This window comes from Emydura macquarii, unplaced genomic scaffold, assembly GCF_026122565.2.
Source record: "Emydura macquarii macquarii isolate MOO-44397 ecotype Brisbane River unplaced genomic scaffold, CSIRO-AGI_Emac_v2 contig_2897, whole genome shotgun sequence".
Lineage (NCBI taxonomy): Eukaryota > Metazoa > Chordata > Testudines > Chelidae > Emydura > Emydura macquarii.
The window spans coordinates 51,188,653-51,212,259 of record NW_027133034.1 but is presented as its reverse complement, the minus strand read 5'-3'; the positions used below and the strand labels follow the sequence as shown (position 1 = coordinate 51,212,259).

General features: G+C 42.0%; 1 protein-coding gene and 1 long non-coding RNA gene across 3 annotated transcripts in view; one reads left to right on the top strand and one right to left on the bottom strand.

The window, feature by feature from the left end:
- Positions 1-9,448: 9,448 nt before the first annotated feature.
- Positions 9,449-14,233, top strand: LOC137167060 (uncharacterized). 2 transcript variants are annotated; one of them, XR_010923954.1, is made up of 4 exons: positions 9,449-9,539; positions 10,299-10,337; positions 12,159-12,174; positions 14,041-14,233. It is a non-coding gene; the product is annotated as an uncharacterized lncRNA (long non-coding RNA). The 2 variants fall into 2 exon arrangements; XR_010923953.1 differs by having other exon boundaries at positions 9,498-9,539; positions 10,302-10,337.
- Positions 14,234-17,434: 3,201 nt separating this feature from the next.
- LOC137167014 (betaine--homocysteine S-methyltransferase 1) overlaps positions 17,435-23,607 on the bottom strand; it is a 32,134-nt gene continuing 25,961 nt past the window's right edge. Inside the window, exons 7-8 of the mRNA XM_067568959.1 lie at positions 19,546-19,774; positions 17,435-18,260 (exon numbers count right to left, since the gene is read on the bottom strand). Of these exons, the coding sequence (XP_067425060.1) occupies positions 18,068-18,260; positions 19,546-19,774 (422 nt within the window). The 3' untranslated portion in view covers positions 17,435-18,067. The remainder of the gene's footprint in view (positions 18,261-19,545; positions 19,775-23,607) is intronic.

Sequence of the window (23,607 nt, the reverse complement as noted above, 5' to 3'; positions counted from 1 at the left end):
GGCTAGAAGCCTGGTACAGTAGGACTGGGCGGTCATTCCAAGTACAGAGGACAGCATAGAAGAAAACACAGAGACTGAAGTGAGTGAAGGAAATTAACATTTTGTCAAGGCTGTCATTGGTGGAATGAAGGGGTGAAGAAAAATGTGATAAGGATTAATATCAGGGATGTAGGCTGTGACCTGGGGTAAGTGACTGGTCTCTTGAGATTGGGAGCAACCTGAATATTTTGTGATCTTTGGTGTGTAGCAACGATCTAATGCTTGGGAAGAGGAAGAACTCAGGATGACCCTCTTCTCTGAGTTCCCACCCAGGACCCTTTGTTAACAGCTATAGACTGTTCTGTCAATCCCTCAACAATTCCCTGGGCTGCTCCTATCTTTTCCCTGCTTGTCAGTGTTTTCCACAGGCCTGCAGACTCTGCTATTCCCACCCTGGATGTGTGGCTCCTTGCAGCTTCTTCCTAACCAGATACTGAGGCACTTCCTCAGAGCTGCTCCCTCAGCCTCTCTGGCAGCATCTGGGTTAAATTTCAAATAGTCCATTTGGTTTCCCTCCTTCAGACAAGCGCCTTCCTCAGCCCTCTTCCTGGAGTGGGGATTGTTTCACTGTCTTTCCCTGTAAGGCAGCCATCCCCAGTCTGTGCTTAAAGTGGTCTGAAAAAAGTATTGGGGTGAGCCGAGGAGTGGAGGTCTTTCATAATTTGGGAGCAGCAGCTTTGGTAAGAGAATGTTTAAAGCATACCCCTCATCAACCCAGCTCAATTTTTTTGGCCTGGTCTGCAGCCATTTGTGATGCCTCACCACTCCCACTTTAAACATTACCTCTCCTCCTAGGAGCTGCAGTTGTGACTTAGACCAGCTGTAGGGCTTTAGTTAGCTGCTTCTTCAGCTGGCCCCTTTATGTCAGTTAGTCCTCAGATGGTTCAGCAGGCAAGCCATCTGCTGGTGTCTCTCCTACTACAGGGGAGGAGACAGGTGTGCTGGTCCCCTTCCTAAAGCTTATCCCCATTGGCAGGGAGGGAGGAGCCTTGCCCGGCCCATTGTGCAAGGCTCTATTCCAGGCACTTATATTAACAGTATCAGGATTTCCTCCCCAACTCTACTTATTAGTAGGACCTCTTCCACTCTACCCTCCTACATCCTTGTATTTATCAGATATCCCAAAATCTTAAAGAGCCATGCCACATGACGGGTGTGCTCATTAGGCACCACTACCCTTAGGGGAACAGACTACCCTGTCACACACAAGCATAGGCATGGCCTCACTTCTTTTTCTCTAGACATGCACCTTTCACCAGGAGTGAGGATGGAGGTGGCATAATAGTCACTGTAGTGGCCCAATACCATCAAAGGATCCCTACACAGGGGAATCCTACCAGGGCCATCCAATCCAGGGTTATGGATATATTGCACCACCAGATCAATTCAAAATGACCACTTGTACTGGATTACGTCTGGAAGAATCAGCCCCCCTTGTACTGGATTATGCCTTTTAGCCTTGTTATTAAACCACACTTATGAGTATACTTCTTGTCAGACATAGTATGATAATATACACTCGCTGGTGAAGGAAAAGAAATACAGAGCAAACTTTCCTAGGTGAAAATGGTACCTCATATCAGGGGGAGTGCAGATCTGGTGCTCCCACAGTCAAAGGAGGATTCAGAATCACTTCTGCAGATTTGTTAGTACCGAGGAATTTTTCAGTTTTTGTGAGGTCTCCATTTACATCATCCTGACATAAGATTTTAGCTTAGTGATGGTTGTGGAAATTTTAAACTTCTTAGAATATACCTGGAACATCCAAGTTTTTGCTAGATAGTTGAAACTATTGTTCTATTCTTAGCTAACTTAAAACAAGTCTCAGCCTACTATGTTCAGTTTTTCTCCTTGTATTTGAAAGTGAAGTTTCTACATTGTCACATATTACTAAATTACTATAGCATACAAAAATTCTAATCCCCAGCAGTGCCAGGCACTATACCAAAACATACCAAGACACAGCCTTTGCCCCACAAATTTTATAATCTATATTCCCAATCCTTCCAGGAGCTCTGCACAGGCAGACCCTTGTGTCTGCACAAAGCTTCTTGTAGGATGGAGGCTTTAGACAAAGTGATATACCAAGTGGAGGTGGAGAGGGATCCAATCAAATATAAACAATTATTAATATAAATAGATAACTCTGTTCTTCACAGAATCTAAAGGAATACATATTTGGATACAAGAGGACCACGTGTTTTATGTATGAAATTGTGGCGACAACATAATATCTAGTGACCGGCACTCGCCCCCGCTCAGCCCCTCCCGCTCGGCAATTACAGAAGACCTGAGACCTGACCTTATCGGGACCTTTACTGACACACCTAAGATAGCACGTCTGCAATGGCAAACAATGGGACGTTGCAAATAGCCAGGGGCAGCCATCAACTGTTACGAATACGGCACATAGCCCAGCAGCCATTAGCTGTTACGAATACAGCACATAGCCCAACAGCCATCAGCTGTTACGAATATTGCACATAGCCCGAGTGCATAAACACTGCTGCATCTCGGTGGGTCTGACTGAAGAGAGCTGTCGGCCCACCAGACTGCACGCCTGAAGCTGCTGCCTCCCTTCCCGCCCCCGAGTCTTCTACTGGGCGAGAGTCGAGTCGAGTGTAACCGGTCCGGGTCTTGAATCCGAGCGTTTCTCGTATCCCCCCATTGGCCAGGCGTCATGACCCTGTTCCTCGTGGTGGTAAGATTTTAAATAGCATGCTTGTTATAGTTTTCAGGTATAATTAACATTAATTAATTATACTATTGGAAATCATCTAATCGTTAATTAGTGTATCCTGTGTCTTGTTATCCTTCTAATCTGCTTTAGTCCCCCTATTTAGGAAAGTAGATAAGTCTGTTATATGTGATGTTCCTTTTCCCTTGTAAAACCCCACACCCTCTTGGCCCCAAATAAACTTGTAAGTAGTTAAGAAACTGTTTTCTCTGCGTGGTGCTTGGTAACCTGGGGATTCCTTTACCTGTCTACAACAGAAATATATACAATTATACTGTAAACAAATTTTGCTTCAAGAACATTTTTGGCTCTGCTGTGAAATAGCACAAGTCTTTGTTATGCTCTCAGCAGAACTATTTATGTATTATAAGTGACTTGCATGAGAACTGATTCATCTAATGTTTTTCTTCCACAAACTCAAAATTAAAAATATATTGATATAGATGTTTATATGAGCAGTAGTAATTAACAGTATCTAACAGACAAAGAATTCTGCAGCTAACAATGGGCCTGACCTACACACTTCACATTGCGATCTGGATCAAAACTTTCCCCAACTTTGGAGGAGTGTTCAGCGCAAGGGCTTTGATTCAGTTGAAATGGAAAATACAACAAAAGGCTCTGCATAATTCACACCAATTACACTCATCTTCAGTTGAGGTGAAAATGAGGCTCACAGTCTCTTACACAAAAAAAGGAGGTCACGAAACGAGAGGGAACTAATTGGATTCTGGGGGAAAAGAGATCCTATAGCAGAAAAGGTTTATGAGCATGTGCCAGTGTCTCAGGCAGGATTTTTATGGTGCTGGATAAGGAGAGTGAGCTGTCAACTGCTCCACCTAAATATTCTTAATGCCACTAAAGTGAAGAAGTGCTTGCAAAAGACCTCCTTCCAAAAATCCTTGCTGTCACTAAATAGGAAATGAAGGATGGTCCAAGGGCTAGGGTGAGTGTTGGACTTGGCACATATGGGTTCAGATCCATCCTCTGCCACAGAGTTTGTGTGACCTTAGGCGAGTCACTTAGCTTCTCTGTGCCAGTTTCCCATCTGTAAAATAGGGATGCTAGTACTTGCTTATCTCATAGAGGTAAAATACTGAGGATATAAATAGAGGTAAAATTCTGAGTACAAATAAATTAAAAGATTGTGGGGTACTCAGTACTGTGGTAATGGGTCTAGGTAAGTACCTAAGAAACACAGGAATCTCTCTCCCCAGGATCTTGCAGTAATGGAGTCTAATGAACAAAGACTATAGGCTATCCTTATGGGATGGCAGACTCCATCTTGGGAAGCAGTGACTCTGAAAAAGATTTGGCAGTTTTGCTGGATAATCAGCTGAACATGAGCTCTCATTGTGGCCAAAAGAGCTAAATGTGATCCTGGGATGCATAAGCAGGTAAATGAGGAGTAGAAGTTATTTTACCTCTATATTTGGCTCTGGTGAAACTTCTCCTGAAATATTGCATCATTATGGTGCCCACAATTCACAAAGGATGTTGATAAATTGGAGAAGGTTCAGAGCAGAGCCGCAAGAATGATTAAAGGATTAGAAAATATGCCTTATAGCAATAGACTCAAAGAGCTCAATCTATTTAGTTTAACAAAGAGAAGATTAAGGTGTGACTTGATCACAGTCTGCAAGTACCTACAGGGGGAACAAATATTTAATAATGGGCTTGTCAGTCTAGCAGAGAAAGGTATAACATGATCCAATGGCTGGAAGTTGAAGCTAGATAAATTCGGACATAGATTTGGAAATAAGCTGTAGATTTTTAATGGTGAGAATAATTAACCATTGGAACAATTTACCAAGGCTCACGGTGAATTCTACATCACTGACAATATTTTAATCAAGACTGGATATTTTTCTAAAAGATTTGCTCTAGGAATTATTTTGGAGAAGTTGTATGGCCTGTGTTATACAGGAGGTCAGACTAGATGATCAACAGTGATCCCTTCTGGCCTTGGAATCTATGACATAAGCTTCTTCATATTTGTCATGTTCTTTCCTTTGTGTAGCTTTTTACTGTATAATTATTTATTATTAGCTTTATTATTTTATGTATTTATACATCACCAAAATTGTGCATGGTGCTTTAGAGATAAATAGCCCTTCTCAGGAGAATTCATTCTAATGGCTTGCTTGTGCCCCTTCTTGTGTGACTGTGCAAGATGGAGGGGAGAGTCCAAGAAGTGTTCCTTCATCTCTCACACCCTTGTGCAGAGGCTGGGTGCCATGTAGGTGTGGAGCACTAGCATTGTTCCCTGCTATTGCCCTATGGGCATTGGCTGTCTAAAAGAGGGTGGGGCAAAGTAAGTTAATGACTGCCTCGTTCCACACCAGTTGATAAGCATGAATGGAATCCTAGAAGGCCTAGGAAGAATTCTGAGTCAGAAGGCCTGAATTTTAGAGGTGCTAGATACGTGCAGCTCTCAGTGACTTCAACTGAAGTTATCAGTACTCATTACTAAAAATCAGGCCCAGTGTTCCTCCTGGGCATTCCCACTGCATCATACCCCATCCACACCATTTCCAAGACAGGCTATAACTTAAAGGCACAATCTGTCCCTAACTTCAATATCACTCAAAAAGAAGGGATAACAGATACCAGTTGTGGGGCATATGTGCCAAGCACAGTACATAACCCAAAGTAACTTGGTAACATTGTTCGTTCTCTATGCTTATGAGCTGTTCCTTGGCATAAATCAATTCTCAAACAATTTTTATCTTTAAAAAAACAAACACTGGCCTTTGCCTCTGAGTTGAGCATTGTTGTTACTTCACTGATAGATAATGTTCTGCTGTTTCTTCAAGAAACCACTGAGGGGCAGCAGGTTTTCATAAAGAAAATATTATTTGCATCGTTCATAAGTAAGAAAATGTTGAATTGTGACTGACAGACTTCATTGTTTTAATGAATGTTGTGCATCAGCTCTCAGCAGTTTAAAACAAATATGCCATTATAGGGAGACTCCATAGTAAATTAACATTGTTTTTATTATTTATATAGTAGCATTGGTGTGCATGCAATCTATAGGCAAATAAAAATAAATTGGAAGTATCTTTCAGGAAGTGGGGGGGAGCACCCCCGAATGGCCATAGGCGTGGTAAGACAGAGTACCTGAGTACATTTATAAGCTCCCCAACACACAGCTGGGTATTACTTTGGGAATGAGGCCAAGATACAAGAATAAGAAACGCTTTGATTTATTAACCTGCAACTAGCCAGATGTGTAGTAGAATATGATGTTACCCATATATCTCTTTATGCTTTGGATAAATAACTGATTGTTAACCAGTCATGTTATTAAACCAGATATTATTCCAGATAGCTTACTAAACCAAACCATGACCCATACACAAGTACATAATAGTGAACACCAATATGCCCCTGTTCTTGATGTTCTTGCTATAGTTAATTTAGCTATGCCTATGTAGCCTGATTCTCCACAGCCTTGTAACTATATAATCTTTTACACCTGTGGAAAATAGACTGATGTGGAGTACAGGCATGGAGAATTCCAATTTAGTAGCATTTCACATTCACTTTGCCAAGTAATAAATAATTATATAAGGTGCAAGGCAGCAGAGAATCAGATCCATGATTTTTGACTTTTATTTGCAAGATTAAAACAGTTAATCAGTTTTGCCCTAGACCTAAGGTTTTCTGTGTGGTTCATTCATGAAAGTGAAAAAACATGGGCCAGGTCCTTGTCTGGCCAAGCTGTTTTCTCCATAGGACCCAAGATGTGGTGACATTGGGCATTGACCCATTTCTGCCTTCTCCCTCCCAGATGGCAGTGGCCATCTGTCTGACACAACTTTTCACCATTACCTCAGAACTGCTCTAAATTACATGAGCTGTTCACAGCCTACCAGGACGATTCTGCTAGCCCAAGATAAGTGGAATGCAAGGTGTTCTGGCCACACTCTTACACCCTTGGAATATCACCTATGCCCAGGGGAGCAGGGGATAGAGAGCCAGCTGTGCCAGTTTTATGTCACCCAGAGATTCCTCTATGCAAGGGAAATCTGTAGCCAACTCTCAATGACCTTTCTATCCCTTTTGTGCTGCCATAGCAGTGCAAAGGGAATGGATCAGATCTGGCTTCAGTTCAAACAAGCAAAAGTTAATTGTCTTTCCAGTCAACAATGTGAATATTAATCTAAATAATAATACTCCAGGAATATCACTCTGTCTGCGTGTCACTCTGAAACCTATTATGTCTGTAGAGTTAGTGGAAAGCAATGAAAACAGCTACAAATGTGGTTGAGGGCTCTTTTAGTTCAGAATGTCACCAGGTTGAATCATCACAGGGTTTCACAGTCTGTTACCATCCAATTTTTAAGTTCTCAGCCATTTGGATTTACAAATTATACCCATGCAATGTATAGCCACAGCAAGGCATGTTTCTATGTCAGGCCAAGAGTCCTGGACCATTGTGATATCAGATAGCTCAACCAATTACCACCCTTACTCTACAGCTAATTTGAATGCAACAGGTTCATTAGTTGTATGAGAAACATTGCAAAGCTGGTGGATTACTTGGCGCAGCTACCACCCACGCAAATCAGCACAGATGTCCCAGTACAATCCACTTAGATACAAATCAACAAACCGCACACACAATAAACTCAAACACACATACCACAACACCATGCCTCTCATTCACCACCTATACAAATCATTACAAAACTTCCACCACAACCCCCAGACACAAATCAACACAACCACCCATACAACAACACAGCTAGCATATACAATAACCCTCAAAACACTGTGGTGCTGGCAAACCAGCTAACCAGTGTCTGACCCATAACAACTTAACAAGAGGCATTGCAATTGTAATCAAGACAATCCACTTATGTATGCATATTAAAGAAATGTTAATTAGGATAGCAATCCCCAACTCATTCACTTTATATTGGTAATGATGAAAGAATAGATACTAAGTGTACTAGTCTGTTTACCTGTATCCTGTTAGAAGTTTAACAATGTAACCAAATTAGTTTGTAGATGCTAATTCTCTTTTGTGTCTCAGTTACCTTTATATTATGTATTCATCTGTCTTCAGTTAACCTTAAGATCAAAGATGTGAGACAGTGCAGGAAACTAATAATATTATCTACATTGTCTTCAGTTTAACTATCTCTGTTATAACAAATGATCAGCTGTTGTTTTATAGTGTAACTAGATTACTTGTATATGCATAGGAAATAGAATGTTAACTTCAAAGTGATGGGACAGAGAAAGTGCTCAACAAAGAAGCTGCCTCAATCACAAGCTTTGCTCAAAACACTTAACAGCCCATTTCAGCTATAAAAATGAAACATTGGGCCCGATCCTTTCATTTCTATCTTGCTGAACTTTAAACAGGGAAAGTATAAGCTGTGGGACTGAGACCTTCCAAGCCAAGCAGTTATTTGGAATACCTTAGAAAATGCATGGAAAGACTCTAACAAACTTTACATCTAAACTATTTTGGATTCTGATCTGTTGGGATAATTCCAAAGAGACTTTTACAAGCCGGCAGATATAACATCACTGCTATGATCCTAATCTATGAACACTGAAAATCACTTGTATGTATATGATTCCTTAATCATTCATTAACTCTCTTCTTTTCTTTCATTAATTAATCTTTAGTTAGTTTACTAAGGATTGGCTGACAGCACGATATTTGGATAAGATCTGAAACATATATTGACCTTAGGGTAAGTGTCTGATCCTTTGGGATTGGTAGACCTTTAAATATTGCAAACAGAGTTTAGAGTGACCTATCATTATATTAGACTTGTTTGCCAAGATGGGAGCCAAGGGCTAGAATGCCTAAAGGAGACTGTGTTTGGCTTCTTATTAACCAGTGTGGTACTACAGAAGCTCTTTTGTTACTGGCTTTTTATATTATAGAATAAACCACCAGTTTGGGGGATTATCTGCCCTATTTTTTGCAGTCTGGTCTGAATATGGCATTCTCAGTGTGGCCCATCCAGGCACCCAGGCACATACATACAACCTCACCCAGTACTAGCAGAACAGTCATACTAAATATCTAGATGTAGTACAATAATCATAATAATAGGGTGGAACAGTAATAATGTGTCAGACTAGAATCCTAACATATATAAAGTCATTAAGAAAGATAAAAGACGCTTTAAAGAAAATGGTCTTGATTCACTTTGGAGATCCACGGGCAGTCATGCAAGGGGATAAGACATAAATTCCAATTTCAGTACCCTCCACAGAAAACACACATCACTGCATTCTTACCTCATCACCTTAATTCTGTCCCTTTGTATGCATGCAGTATGGTACAGTGTTTAATTATATGACCACATTTTCCCACAGGAAATCAGTGCACAGGATGAACACATACGGGAAAAGAATTAAGGTTGCTTGGGCATCTCCTGACTTTCAAGTGCTTGACTTTGCAATCTAAATAATGTTATTTTAATGTAGTTTTTGTTTTATTTATTTATGTAAATAGAATTTGTTATACAGTTACTTATTGTTAAGATTTTAACTACATGTTTTCCCCATTGTCCTCTTCTTTATAATCAAAATCTATTTTTATAATGTACCCGATTGACATATTACTTCTTGGTATTTTTCTGAGAAGTGCTGACTTGACCATGTCCTTTTCCTCAGACAGGCAAAGTGAGAAGAAAGTAACAACCAAAGGCTTCATGGTTTGGGACTTAGTTATCTGTGATGGGTCTTTTAAAGAAAATGCTTCTTTTTGCACAGTAAAAATACACAAGTGAGTGATTCTGTTTTCAAATGAAGCCTCTTTAATTAAAAAAATTACTTTTATAATGAATATCTCTGTATGCATATGCAAACATGAAAAGCAGTTTGAAATTAATCTTCCTCCATTTTGTAAGCATATAAAAAAACCACAAGGAGGCAGTGTTGGCATACATTTTAAAATCCCATGTGGCTGAAAAGAATAATGCTTTGCAATTTATTGAGGGAAAAACTGTGGGAAATCATGTGATCTGTTTGGGGGGACTTTCAGGAAGCTATATTCAAGTGATAATTCTGAAGAAATCCCTTTTTATATTTTAGAAAGTACTAGTTACTGCACAAGCAAACTAACAGTAAAACTGGACAGTTTGGATGATAAGGATATCTAGTTTCCTAAAACAGAAACAAATTTGGGCTTTGCAAATAATCGTGGACTTTAGTCACTTATGCCTAGTCTACTTATAAGATTTGCCAGTATAGTGATACAAGCTGTCAGAACCCTACCCGTGTAGGGTATGTGAGCAAAATAAGTGAGTCTGGCAACTCAATGAGCAAAATAAGCTATACAAGCAAAAGCACTTTTATGCCAGTATAACTGTGTTTGCACTAGTGCTTTTGTCAGCATAGAAGTGTGGGGGAGGGAGGAGAGGAATCGTATGCCTAAATGACATTGCTATGCTGACAAAAGTTTCTAGATTAATCTCGACCAAGATGGCCTTTTATTAACAATAATTTGTAATGAATATTTTCACTATTATATCACATGCCATAGCAGCTGAGGATTTCTAAGAACTCTGCAACACTCTGTGAGGTAAGTATTATTCTGTAGATACTAAAGGCACTATAATTCCCTTTCCTGGATCTGAGCTTCCCGTATGAGATCAGCCAAGAACTCTCAAAGTTCTATATGATGGGTTTTTTTGGTTTTTGGGTTTGTTGTTGGTTGTTGACATTTTTAAGGTTCTGGTGAGCTGTGTGTCATGCACAGACCAACAGCCAGAACCACAAGCAGGCCCACTGACAGCAGTTCTGGGCCCCAGGCAGGGGTGCCATTTCGGATTTTGGTACCAGGGAGCAACTTTAACCGTGATTCAAGGGTCTACTTTAGGCATCTGAAAACTCTAGTTTTTTTGCAAGCAATAATTTAGAAATTAGCTGTGTGGAGAACTGTACCTAATTCCTATATAAAGAAAAAAACCCCACCAATTAAAGTAATATTTTAAGTTTATTTGTAAACTTAGAACGATCAGGAGATAATAAAGCAAAATATTCCCAAATCTGACTAAGCAGATAATAATGACAACACAGACTTAGGCTACTACAGATGAAAGAATTTAAAAATTGAATGTAGGTGATAATTACTTATGTGCTTTACTTTCTGCATTTCTTTAAGTGTAGAGAGTGAAAAAAATCAGTACTGCTAACTTTTAATTAATTTCACTTTGTGTCCTAGTGAGTGCCCCAGTGTTTAGGTTTCAGATACTTCACAGGAATCTTGGTCTAGGAACTTTTTTTTCAGTCAGATACATAGCCTTTTAAAAAAAGCTTTGGAATTTTTTTCTTTGAGGGGGAAAAAAAAAAAGTCATAGGTGCTAGAGGAAGGGTGCTGGGGGTGCAGCATCCTTTGGTTGAAGTGGTTTACATTGTATACAGGGCCAGCACAGTGGCTTCATGATCTCTAGATTATTCTTGGGCATCATATTTTTGGAGATCTTTCTAAACCATCATGAAAGAAATATTCAGATTGCGTTGTAACTTGATCTTTCACCACTAACATAAATGAGCTGATGCTAAACTACAGGGGTTAAGATGAACATTTAAAAGTTTGTCAAGGGATAAAGTACTATTAGAGAGAAAATACATACATTAATTAACAAATGAAGGAGGGAATGAAATTAATGGTGGCTCATAAGGTAGCTGAGACACCAAACTTTAAAAAAAAGACTTTTAAAAAATCGCTATCTGTGTGTAATTAAATGATGGATGTTTGCAGAATGGATCTATAATGAACAAATTTTGGCAGCAAAATCTTAAACTGTTCAAGATTGGCTTGTTTGTGGGCAGTGAAGGTTTTATACAAATAGTTATGATAAATACAAAGGATTAAGCTAGAAGGAGGTTTCTAGTGTGTTGCTGTAAGAATTTGAAAGAGTAAACATCACTTTAATGAAATTCACTGAGGTATTCAAGTTTGAGACTCTGCCCCACTCAGAAATATTAAAAAGTACAAAAGGAGCTAAGATTACTTACCAGTTGGAAGAGAAAGACATACAGCAAAGCAGCAAACATATAGCTACAAAACGGCTGCTTGTGGGCAGTAGCTTCTTGTATTTACACATAGAAAGGACCAGCAACTCTGAAAACAGTCCTGGAAAAGTGCAACTCTGGGGAGATTTGGTAAAACCAAGCCATTTACAGCATTTGTGTGTAACAGCCTATATGGACCTACCTGGTAATCTGACCCAAAACCCATTGCAGGCAAAGGAAAGATTCTGAGACAAATAGGATTAAATGGCTACACTAGGGTACTACATTCACTAAAAAATTAGAGAGTTGGGGAAAAATGGGAAAGTTTTAAGTTTAATTTAAACAATATTATGTGGTGTGACAGCACTTGCTTATTTCTTCACAGCAGGGAAAGATTCCAGGTGATCATTCTTCAGTGCTGCTCTTGCAACCTGAAACTTCTAAAGCTGGGCTGTCTGTGAGGATAATTATCCCCTGAATGTGGCAGGGGCAGCCCCTTCCCCACCTGACAAGCCCTGTGTCTACTGGTGTCAGAAGGAGATTGCTCCTGCCTTTTTAAAACCTCGACATGTGACGGGGAGAGTCAGATCATGACGAAATCTGCAGCATCTTCAGACCTAAGCACAGAGCCTGAGAGCTTCCTTCCTCCCACCAGCTGAGTGTGTTTGGTTCAATCAAGATTGAAAAAGTGCTGCAGAGGCTCCCAGCCCTGCTATTGGCTCTGCCACATCTCTGCATTCTTATTAGCTGAGCAGAGATGAGGTCACTGAGGGGAGGATCAGACCAGACCTGACTGGACCAACCCAACCCAACCCAAAGCAAAGCAAAGCCAGGCAGGATGCCGAGTCCTAGCTATGATTATGAAAAGGGGGCTTCTGCCCACCCTTGCCAAACCTAAATGGTGCACTTGGCTCTAGGGCAGAACAGCCAATGGCACCTGCTGCCCTAGAAAAGAATGGCTGAGGTTTACGACCAGAAGTGGCAGGTGAAGCTTACCCTAGGGGAGGCTAGCTCCTCATCCCACCTCTTCTGCCCACGGCCCTGCCCATGCTCCACCCCCGCTCTGCCTTACGCCTCCCTTGCCCTCCCCACTCTCTGCCACATCCCTCCCCCCTACTCAGTCCTCCTCTTCTCTTCCATGCACCCTTTTTCCCCATGTGATGAGTGACAGCTAGGGGGCTGAGTGGAAAGTGGGGAGGAGGGATGTGGTGAGCAGCAGTGGGGAAGGTGAGCAGGAGAGGAGAGATTCAGTGGCAGGGAGGTCAAGCAGGGAAGGGCGTGTGTGGAACAGAGTGGAGGGGCCAAGCAGGGAGGGATGTGGCAGCAAGGCCTGGGGTGGAGTGAGGGTGGACTGTGGGAGGGCCCACAGGTGGAAGAGGCAGGACAGGGAACTAGCTTCCCTAAGCAGAAGCTTCACCCTCTGCCTGTGGCCCTGGCCCTTTTAAAATTGATGGCCACTGGACAATTGCCTCCTTTGCTCCCCCTCCTGCTGGTGGGCCTGACCACAAGACACCTTTTTCATACCATTGTTGAGTCCTTTCTGGGAAGTCAGTGACAGAATTCCCACAGTGACTCAGCATTCTCCTCATTGTTCTTGCTCTTCAAAGTTCCTTTGTGGTGTTTTCTGGCTTCCCTGTTATGGTTAGTATCTATTCAAATCTGGCCAAGATTAGATACTAAAAATATTTGAGCACCTACATAAGTGGCCTGATTTTCAAATGTGCTGAGCACTCAGCAACTCCCATTCACTTCGGGAGGAACTTGTAGTTGCTGAGCAGTTTAGAAAATCAGGCTACTTATTTAGCTGCCTATTTTGGAATTAGGAACCTAGCTGTTTGTACTATCTTTAATAGGAGAATTATTTAAATTCCAGTACCAGGTTCTTTTTCAACCAATGTACTGAACACACAGTCAGTATGTGCAAAGACTTGGTTCTGTGTTGCTGCTGCTTGGGTGCGTCCTCAAAGCACTATTCAGTATGTACAAGTGGATTGTCAAGGCCAGCTGGCTTGTTAAGATTCTACTCTTCAGTGAGTCCCACCTGGGCTTGAGTCATTGAGATGTGCTGCATTAATGCCAGAAGCTTTGGTCCCCATACATATGAGTCAGTACACTTACTTTGAGGTTTTGGCCTCACAACACTTAATGTCTGTCTTGCTTGCAGCTTCCTCCTTTGTTGGAGCTCTAGATTCTTCTTTGTTGAACTTTCACATGCACAGATTATGGTTTATTGAAAACTGTATTAAAATTGTGATCTCTCACTTTAGGTCCTTGAAGGGCTTTCCTGATCCTGCTTGCAGACTAGCGGCTCTGTAGGACGCATACAATCAGAGTCAGTCTTTAGTCATCCAGCCTAAAGTAAGATGGAGTGAGTGGTGGGCCTCTGTTTTTTAGGGAGCAGCCTGCTTTTCTTGTCTATCTTGTGGTTCTTGCATGTTTATCATTCTAAATTCTAATAAATAAAATAGTGTTACACTGCAACCTTCCAGCAAGAGTATTTGTTTTTAATCTAACCTCTATATTTGCTGTGAACATAACACAGATACTGTACCATCTCTGTTTTTTCTCTATCCTAGATTACCAGCCATGGATACAAAGAAAAAGTTTCTCTTCTCATTATTTGTTTTGCAGTAACACCCACATTGTCCTTGATGCTTTCCATCCGTATAGGAAAAAGCAGACCCTGCCACTAAGAGATTAGTTTTAGGAACCAATTCTATAGCCTGGGTCATGGTAGCAGATACTTATGCCTGTGCAGATTCTCACTGAAGACAATGGGGCTCTGCACAGGCACAAGTTTGGTCACACAATTCGAACTGCAGCACCCAGGCCTGAGAAAATGTGTGTCATGAACGCTGCTGGATTATTTCTTTGACTGACATCTGTGAGTTATGCCTTAGAGCGGATACTCCATCATTATAGTCATTACTGGCTGGGATTCAAAGATGTCACTCTAGTCTATCGGCTCCAGATGATTCAAAAGGGACTTTAGTAAGCTTGACCCATGTGTAGGTTTCAACCCTATTGGAACTGGCAATGACAAATTTCAAGAGGCTGAGGCTTGGTTTACCCTACACCAAGATTTTTTTTCCAGTCAGCGTGACTCCTGAGCAGGTAAAGTTCCAGGGGCATCATCAAGGGCTCTGGTATGGCTGCTTCATGGTACTGCCAGTGCAAATTGGCCTTAAAGCCAACATAAATGGTCCAGGGAGAAGCGCTTATGCTACTCCTCCTCCTTGTTGTTGGTAGAATAGTTGCTGCCAGGATGCCCCTATGTCATACTAACTTGTTTTTGGTTCCCTGGCCTGTTTGCAGCTCTTGTAAATCAGAGTACCTCTTTTGGCAGTTCTGACTTCAACCAGGGAAAAGGGCCTTGTACAGAGCCTGTAAATGGATGAAGGGAGTGCAAAAGTGTGTTTTAAGCCACTACTGCACTGTAGGAAGCCGCTGTGGCCTCCCATGGAGCCAGAGCCTGAGGAAGGACACGAGCGCTCTGATTGGCCCAACTCACACCCTGCCCAGGGTCTGCCCGGCAACAAGGGACCCGTGCCAGGCCAATTGGCAGCCGTGGGGCGGAACCCCAACAGGAAGGGGAAGTACAAAAGCCTGGCCCCTGAGCTCAGTAGGGCCCAGACTGCTGCCAGAGGCAGATGTGCTGCCCCGCCGGCAGAGGCCTAGGCCAGAGCCTAGCCGCTGCCGACGAACCCTGGCCCCACCTGGGCCCGGGGATTGGATAGGGCCCTCGAGGAGCTGGACAAGGCAACCCGGCCAGGACAACTGGGCCGAGTTACCCCGACCCCGGGGCCGTGCTCTGGAACCGCCTGGCTGGGCCGAGACCCCAGAGCAGCCCGAGTGGCGGGCACCCCCGGAGGCCGGGCCAGATTTGGAGGAACTGCCGGCCGCTGAGCCCCTCCCTGCAGTGGGACAGGACTTGGAGGAGCTGCCCGAAGCCGAGCCACTCCCCACCTACAACGACCTGGAGGAGCTGCCCCCTGAAGAGGAGCTTCCTGCCTTACCCCCCCATTGATGAGGAAGGACTGACGGCGCTACACCAGGACTATCCCCGTGCCACGGAGGAATCAGGTACTAGGGTCAGTGGGGAGGAAGTAGCCCAGGGACAGCCATGGCCTGTGGCTGAAGCCGCCTTATAGCCGGTGTGTTGCGGCGGGAGCCCCGCCGGCACAGTGGCAGCCGCTTTTGCCACTGCTAGGGCCCTGGGCTGGGACGCAGTGGAGACGGGTGGGCCTGCGTCCCCCTCCCCTTCCCCTTTTCCCTAGCCACCCCAGGAGAATTGCTCTCCTGACCCCGCCTGAAGCTGTTGCCTCCTTTGCTGACCCTGCCTAAGGGTTAGAACCTAGACTCCTTGCTCGCTCGCCCGGACTGAGGGCCTGAGCGATTTGCTCACCCCTGCCTAGGGGTTGGAGCGATAGACTCCATGCTCGCTCGCCCTGACTAAGGGCCTGCACGACTAACTGCTGCTCACCCTGCTTAAGGGTGGATGACTAGAACTACTCCCTTGCCAAGTGAGAGCTATTCCCGTGTAGGAAGCCGCTGTGGCCTCCCACGGAACCAGGAACACTTACATGCACATGTACCTAACTTGTGCTGTTTACACTGTGACTGTAGCCAAAGATATGGCCCATGTTGTTTCTAAGGTCTTATGTTTTCCTGGTTTCTAGAAAGAAGCCTGTCAGCAAGACGTAAGAGGAGAAAGTATGCAGTGTGGTGCAGATACATCTAAATGGATGCTTTTAAGTAATCTGCATAACAATTGTTTGGATACTTTCTTCATTTGTCTGCATCTGTCTTAAAGACAAAATCCCCATACAGAAGCTATTTCAATGTATCATAAACATGCTGAAGGCAGGCCAGTTTATCTGCAGACTTATTACCATTGTGTTTGGTGCTCAAAGTAGTATCTGAAATCCCTTATTAAAAAAAATCCTGACATGTAGGCTGGTAGCATGGTTGTATAATCTGATGTAAGCTTCTTTTGGGCTCCTCCTTCCATGGAAACTCAAGTGTCACATGGGAAGGGCTGTTTTCCTGGTGGTAGTGACTTTAGTTTGCAGAGGACATTTAATGAAACTGATGCAACTTACACATTTTACAAAGGTAAGGTGGTAGATGGACTGTATCCTAAATTGTTTACAAAGGTGAGCCAATCATCCTGCCAATGTTTCTCCTAGATCTGCATTCTTAGCCCTATGAGCCCCTTCTCCCCAAGTTCAATATCAAAATCTCCCTTCCCTCCCCCCACTTTTTAAAAAAAAAATCTGGAGTGGACTAAAGGTATCACAGAGTTTTTTCTTCTGTCATTAACTCATAAAATAGCTGAACCCCTTCGGGGGTACCAAAGGTGAAACAGGGCCTACCACTGTGCCCTTGTCAGTATCTGCAGCCCTGTCTCTGGCTTCAGTTCTCAGCTCCTTCTGGGCTAGCTTTAAGACTGTCCCTGCCCACTTATGGAGCACTGCTCCCAGAGCTTTCTCCCTGGACACTATCTTTAGCAGTTCTGGTGGCCCTTTAAGTCCTTGCCTTTCACTTGGGCCTTTAAAGAAGTCTTATCCCCTTCTCAGGGGTAAGGCCACTTCCTCAGGGGCTGGAGGTGAGACCCACTTTTACAGCTTCTTTTCTGGGGTGGGATGGGGTGTGCTAGAACTGCAAGGGTTCCCACAAGGGGCCTCAAAGGGCCCAGTACCCCGCCTCTTGCACACTCAAAATCAGTGGGCATTTCTGAAAATACCTCCAGTAACCCTAGACTCATGTTTTCCAGTCATAGGAACTGGTTTTTTGTTGTAAAAAACAAGCTCTAACTTCACAGGGTTGTAGGCATGCTGGGTTAATATCACTACTGCTGCCTATTGCAGGCTTTGACATTTTTATTTCATCGCTTAAGACTTTCAGTGTGCAGCAGTGGAAATGCAGAGCATATGGTACCTTAAGACTGGAGTAGAGAGAGTTATTTATTTAATTCTTGGTCTCTGGAAATTCAAATATCACTGTGCTCCTTTTTTTTACACCAGCATGTTACCAAAGAACAACATTAAGCAAATCCTAATGGTAGCTTTATTAATACATGTCAGAATTATATCCTATGTGTTAAATGAAGTTCTAAAGTGTTCTTACCGAAATATGTTTTATTGTCAAGGTTTGATATCATTTGCAATCAAATTCTGTCTGCTTTTAGCTTCTTCTATTACATGTAAACTGATACATAGACATATGTTTTCAAATTCTTTTATGTGAAGCAAGCACATTTGGAAGTTCTCCATACATATTTCAAGCTAATACTTAAGCTACTATATTGGATTTGAATTTCTGTTTCTCAAAGAGCTCTTTCAGCTGTTGTTCAGTTGTTGCTTCTTTCTGCTGCATCAGCTCTGCAGCTCCTTTGGTCACTCCCCAGTCATCTGGCTTTGACATTGAAGGGCAGTACGGCCTGCCTGAAGCAGGCAACAGATTTTCCCAGTACTGTTTTCTTGCCCTAAATAAGGAAAAATGTTTATTTTTAATAAAAATGAGCTGCGCACATGTTACAACAGTCTAAAATATTTTAATAACTGTGGCTCAAACTTTAATAGCAGGTGGATTTAGTTCATTTGCATACGTTTTAGCTCAATGTGATTTGGCTAGAGGAAGAGATTTATGAAAACATGCACTGATTGATTATGTTAAAAAAAGTGCCTTCCATTTTTTAAAACATTAAGCCATTCACCAAGCAGGGGTTATTAGCATGGCAGTCTATATTAATTCTGTATCTTAAAAGTTGCTAAGAGTTACTTTCATGTTAATCTAAACCACATTTTCATAATTTTAAGAGGCGTCTAGTTATATGTTCCCAAAACCCAATAGGGATGTGTTGCATTGGATTAACTACCATCAGCAGGAAAAAAAATACAAATGTCAAGATCAATTCTGGTCAAAGTCATCTGTGAAGTCCCCTTGGGCAAATGAATTAATGTCTGAAGATCACTAAAGTGTAAGAATTAAATTCTTTTAACATGCTAGAAGGCAGTCATTTAAGTTTGTAAAAACTGAATATCAAGAGATTTTGTAGCAGTCTTCAAGGTAATATAGGACCAATATCCCCCATCCATTTGTACTGGTAGCGAAGAGAAAGAAATAGAGCAGCATATACATTCATTATGTTTGCACCATTACGGAAATAGTACATTAATAGCCCTTTAGTGTAACTAGCATAAAGTAGTGTCCACGACCACATTTTGTTTTAGCCTACAGCTGGCTAGAAGAGGTTCCTGGAGTTTAACTAATGGCTACCAACTAATTAATTTGACCTTAGGTCAGCATATCAGTGTAAGCTTCTTGGGGAAGGTACCATGTCTCACTGGCAACATTATACATGAGGAATATCTTAAGAAGTTTACATTTCATAGTACTATATTATAAATATAGGTCTTAATCTTGAAAGAGACTGCCCACAACCCCACAAAAGTGTCACTGGAGTTTTGGGACCACATGGAGGACAAGCTACCATGCTCAGGGCCTGTTAGGATCAGGCTTTCATCATAAGCATAATTTAGTGACTTGGGTTGAAATCCTGGCCCTAATAAAGTTAGTGGGTCCAGGATTTCACTCCTTGAAAGTTCAGGTCTAATTTCTAAGTTATGCTAATTAACATACATGTTCCCAGTTTCTTCGAAAGATCCATAACCATCAAGCCATTTCACTATATGGGACAACACAGAGTGCTGGGTATGGTGCACGCTTAGTGTGCCTTTTAAGCTAAGTACTATAGTTAATATACGTACCTTGCTCTGACCCAAGGTTTGGTATGCATGCTCAAACCACTACCCCAGCTACCATGTTTCTCAGAAGCCGGTGGCAAAAATCCTCTTTCAGGGGCCAGCTCCTCAGCTATTGCTCTGATGTGATAAGGCTCAAATCCACAACAGCCTCCAATGTATCGAATCCCTAGGTTATAGGCCTCTCTTGCATATTTCTGAACATCCCATCTGGTGACAATTCTTGGCTCCAACGCTACAATGATATGCATCAGCTTTAACTTCAATAATATTTAGTTTTAGCAGATATTTAGTAAAGTCACTTTACATTTTCATCTACAGTTAATTTCGCAACTATTGTTCAAAGTACAAGGTCACAGGCATGATTGGGCTAGTGCAGTAAAGATCTAAAATTTGCTTAAACATTGTTAATCAGGCTAGTTAATCAGACACTACTGATGCAACATTTCATTACATTTTAGCTTTTAGATGTTGCAATGTTCCTTTATTGCATACTTGCCAGAAGTTTCCTTGTTCCAGAGAGATAGTGCCTGCTAAATTCTGACCTGACAAAACCCTAAATCAAGTGCCAGCTTTTGGGTCAGTATTTAAGTGTAAATCAAAGAAGTCACACTTAAATACAGGCTTTATTCATATTTAGTTAATTTGTAATTGATCTTTAATGAAAAATGCAAGTACCACTTAAAATAACATAAATGTTTAACTCTACTCAGGTTCTGATGTATGTGGAGTATCCATATTTAAGGAACCCAGTGTTAATCCCCCATACTTGAGGGAAAAAAATATCAACAAGTGGGCACTTGGCACCTGGGGAGACAGACTTCATTACTTTAATTTAGTATATCACAAGGCTGTCAACTCACCTGCAACTAGGTGAAACACACCAAAAACACCTTGAACTTCTCTCCTGCTTTTTAAAGTATGAACTAAGGAAAAGCAGATGTGGCCAGCTGCTTCCTCAGATAACTGACCCAATAGACTTTATACATTTCAGATTACTTCTACCCTACCCTTTGCCGCCTCTGTTGTTGGCTGGGTCCAAGTGATGACAACTCTGCTTCCCTCCTTCCCAGGCCATGAATTGCTAGCAGTGGAGCAGGAAGTGCTGCACTGAGCCAATGTAGCACTGCGTCTTCCTCTGCAGTAGGCACTGTGTTCAGGTGACTTAGAAGAAGAGTAAGTGCTTTCTTTTCTCTGAGCCCCCCTTGTTGTTGCAGAGATGGTGAGTGGAGTACCAAAGCCATAACATTATAAAGAAGAGACTTTGGGGAGGGGGAGATATGAGAAGAAGAAGAAAGAACCAACAAGGGAAGGGACAAAAGTCAACAAAAGAATGGGGGAGGGCAGAGGAAAGAAGGAAGCAGGAAAACCAAAGAGGGAATGAGGGAGGAGATGGGAGAAGAGACACAGAAGACACAAGAAAGAACTATAGCTATGAATAAAGGAGCAAAGCCTGCCACTGCTAAGAGGTTTTGAAGCAATTGAACCAGTGGGGTGGTGCTGCATGAGAGTGAGGGACAGGTTTGCAGGAGGCTGCACAAGAAGCATGAACCTCTTTGCTGGGGCAGGAGACCCATGGGAAGGTACTAAGGTAGCCTTCTGCTCCAAAGCAAGGAGGCAGGATTTATTTGCAGAAATCCATAGCATCCAACCAAATTACTCTGGGTGGATGCTGCTCACGGTACAAGGGGAGGTTAAGAAAGGCATATTCAGAAAGAGAAAAAAATGTTTTGAAAAGAAAAAATATTTAAAGGAGAATAATCAGCCTTAAGGGCAGAGAATGGACATTGGAAAAGTAGGATGAAATGCTTCAATACAAAGAAAATGGTAAGTGAAATCTAAGGGTTGTTTGAAAAAAATAAACACTCAGATTTGCACTAGTCCTGCAGAGTGCGCAAGAGGGGAGGGGGAGAGAAAGCACAAGGAGCGCCAGTTCACCATTGCCCTGTATCTTGACGTAGTTACTCTTCAGTCCAGAGCTAATGCAAAGTGTCTGTAAAATACTACCAGACCAGAATATAACATTTGGCACCTCCTTTGTCCCAGTGTTAATGGCTATACAGAATGCAGAGCAACAGTAAACCAGGCCCAGAGAATGTTCTCACCTTTTCCTCCTCTCCCTGAATCCTTGCCACTATCAATTCTATGCTCACTAACCTGTCAAAAAGGAGTGGGGCTCAGAGGGGCCATGGTACTAGACCTGTTCCTGCATGTAGTGAAGGATGAAGGTTGAAATCAAGTGGCACTTGTAGAAGGATGCAACAATTGCCACTTTCTAAATCCCACTCCTCTCAGATCTGCTGACTCAGGCACAGTACATCTAAGAGCTCCCACTAGGGCCATTTGCCAGGCTCAGTAGGAAGGTATTTCTCTTGTTTTATAGAAAATTGGCTTTATTTCGCTTTTTAAAATCAGTGGTTTAATAATGGTTTGGCCATTTATCGTATTAAAAAGACAAATTTACCCCAGCTTTAGATGAGGTTACACCACTATCTGGACCTAAGCCCCTTTAGACATTACACCCTCTTGTTTTGAGTGAAGTAGTTGGGTATGACTGTACTGACCTGACTTTTAGATTTCTTGATCATGCACAGAGGAGAAACTTTAGCTCTGCCTATATATCAACATTTGAGAGCAATTAATAGGGACAGAGGGGAAAAAAACAGGGACATGCATCTTTTAATCCTTTAGTGAGACAGAATGGAAAAATTGGAAAAAAAAAAAAAATGTTCCTAAAAAAAAATACCGTGGCAAACTGAAGAGCAGGTGCAAACTATAGCATAGCTGACATGCTCCTAGAAACTGAAACCTTGTTGGCTATAACAGGAGTAACACACACTTCTGGCATCTAAATACTTCCTGTATAATATCCTGTTTGTCAGCAAAGGTGGGAATACAGCAGACAGCTTATACTGATGACCTACCATATAAACATTTGCAGTCAAATAAGTAACTGCATTCTTTGGGTATCAAAGGCATTCACAGTAAACTGACTTGCGTTGTTCAAACATGAAATCCATTTCTGAAACAAATATAATCTTATAGACACTGTTTATAATTCATAAACCAATAACCATAATCATGGAGAAAAAAATCCTTCACTGACTTCATTTGATTACAAACTAGTGCATTTATTCTACTTATTGGACTTGAAGTCAGAGGAGTTACACCCAGGGATGAATTTTGCTCAATGAATTTCCAAGAACCTGGTTAAAACTCCCAGAATAGTATGTTTTCAGAACCCAGAGGCTAAGGCCTGGTCTACATTAGAAAATTAAGTCCACTTAACTACATCAGGGTGTGAAAAATCCACACCTGTGAGCGGCGTAGTTAAACAGACCTAACTCCCAGTGTAGACAACACTAGGTCAATGGAAGAATTCTTACATCAACCTAGCTACCCCCTCTTGGGGAGGGGGATTACCTACACCGATGAGAGAACCCCATCCATCAGAGTATGTAGTATCAATGCTGAAGCACTGCAGTGAGGCTGGTATAGTATTTCAAATCCTAATGAATGTTTTATCTCTTATTCCTTTAGCATAGGTAGAGAGAAAGACAGAGGAGATATCATCTCCCTGGACACTCATTGCAAGACAAACTAAGGGTTTGATTAGTTTAGTGCCAGCTCTTATGAACCACTCTTGAAAGAAAAGGAAAGACATTTTAAAACACGACCTGAAAATCTAGACTTTTTCTAGCTAGTCTAGAAGATATTTTTGCTGCTTTTGTCCTGTTTTCTTTCAATATAGCTTTTGTTTTCTGACTCCATAAGGGGTAGGGTGGGGTGGAGGAAAATTCTAAATACAGAAAGGCTAACTGCACATGAAGTGGCTTATTTCACCAAGCTTTGCTGGTTCCTACTAGCAATTAATTCATCTTCAAACTCCCAATATATTCCTTTATCCTCCACTAGAAGCTAACAAAGCCTCACTTAAATCAGATAAAGCACTGAACCTTGCACCAGTGTTATTGAATCATTACAAGCTGCAATGGTGCTGTTCATGCACACTAACAACCCAGTTTTTAGTGCACTGTATACACTACATCCATAGGCATTGCAAGGCTT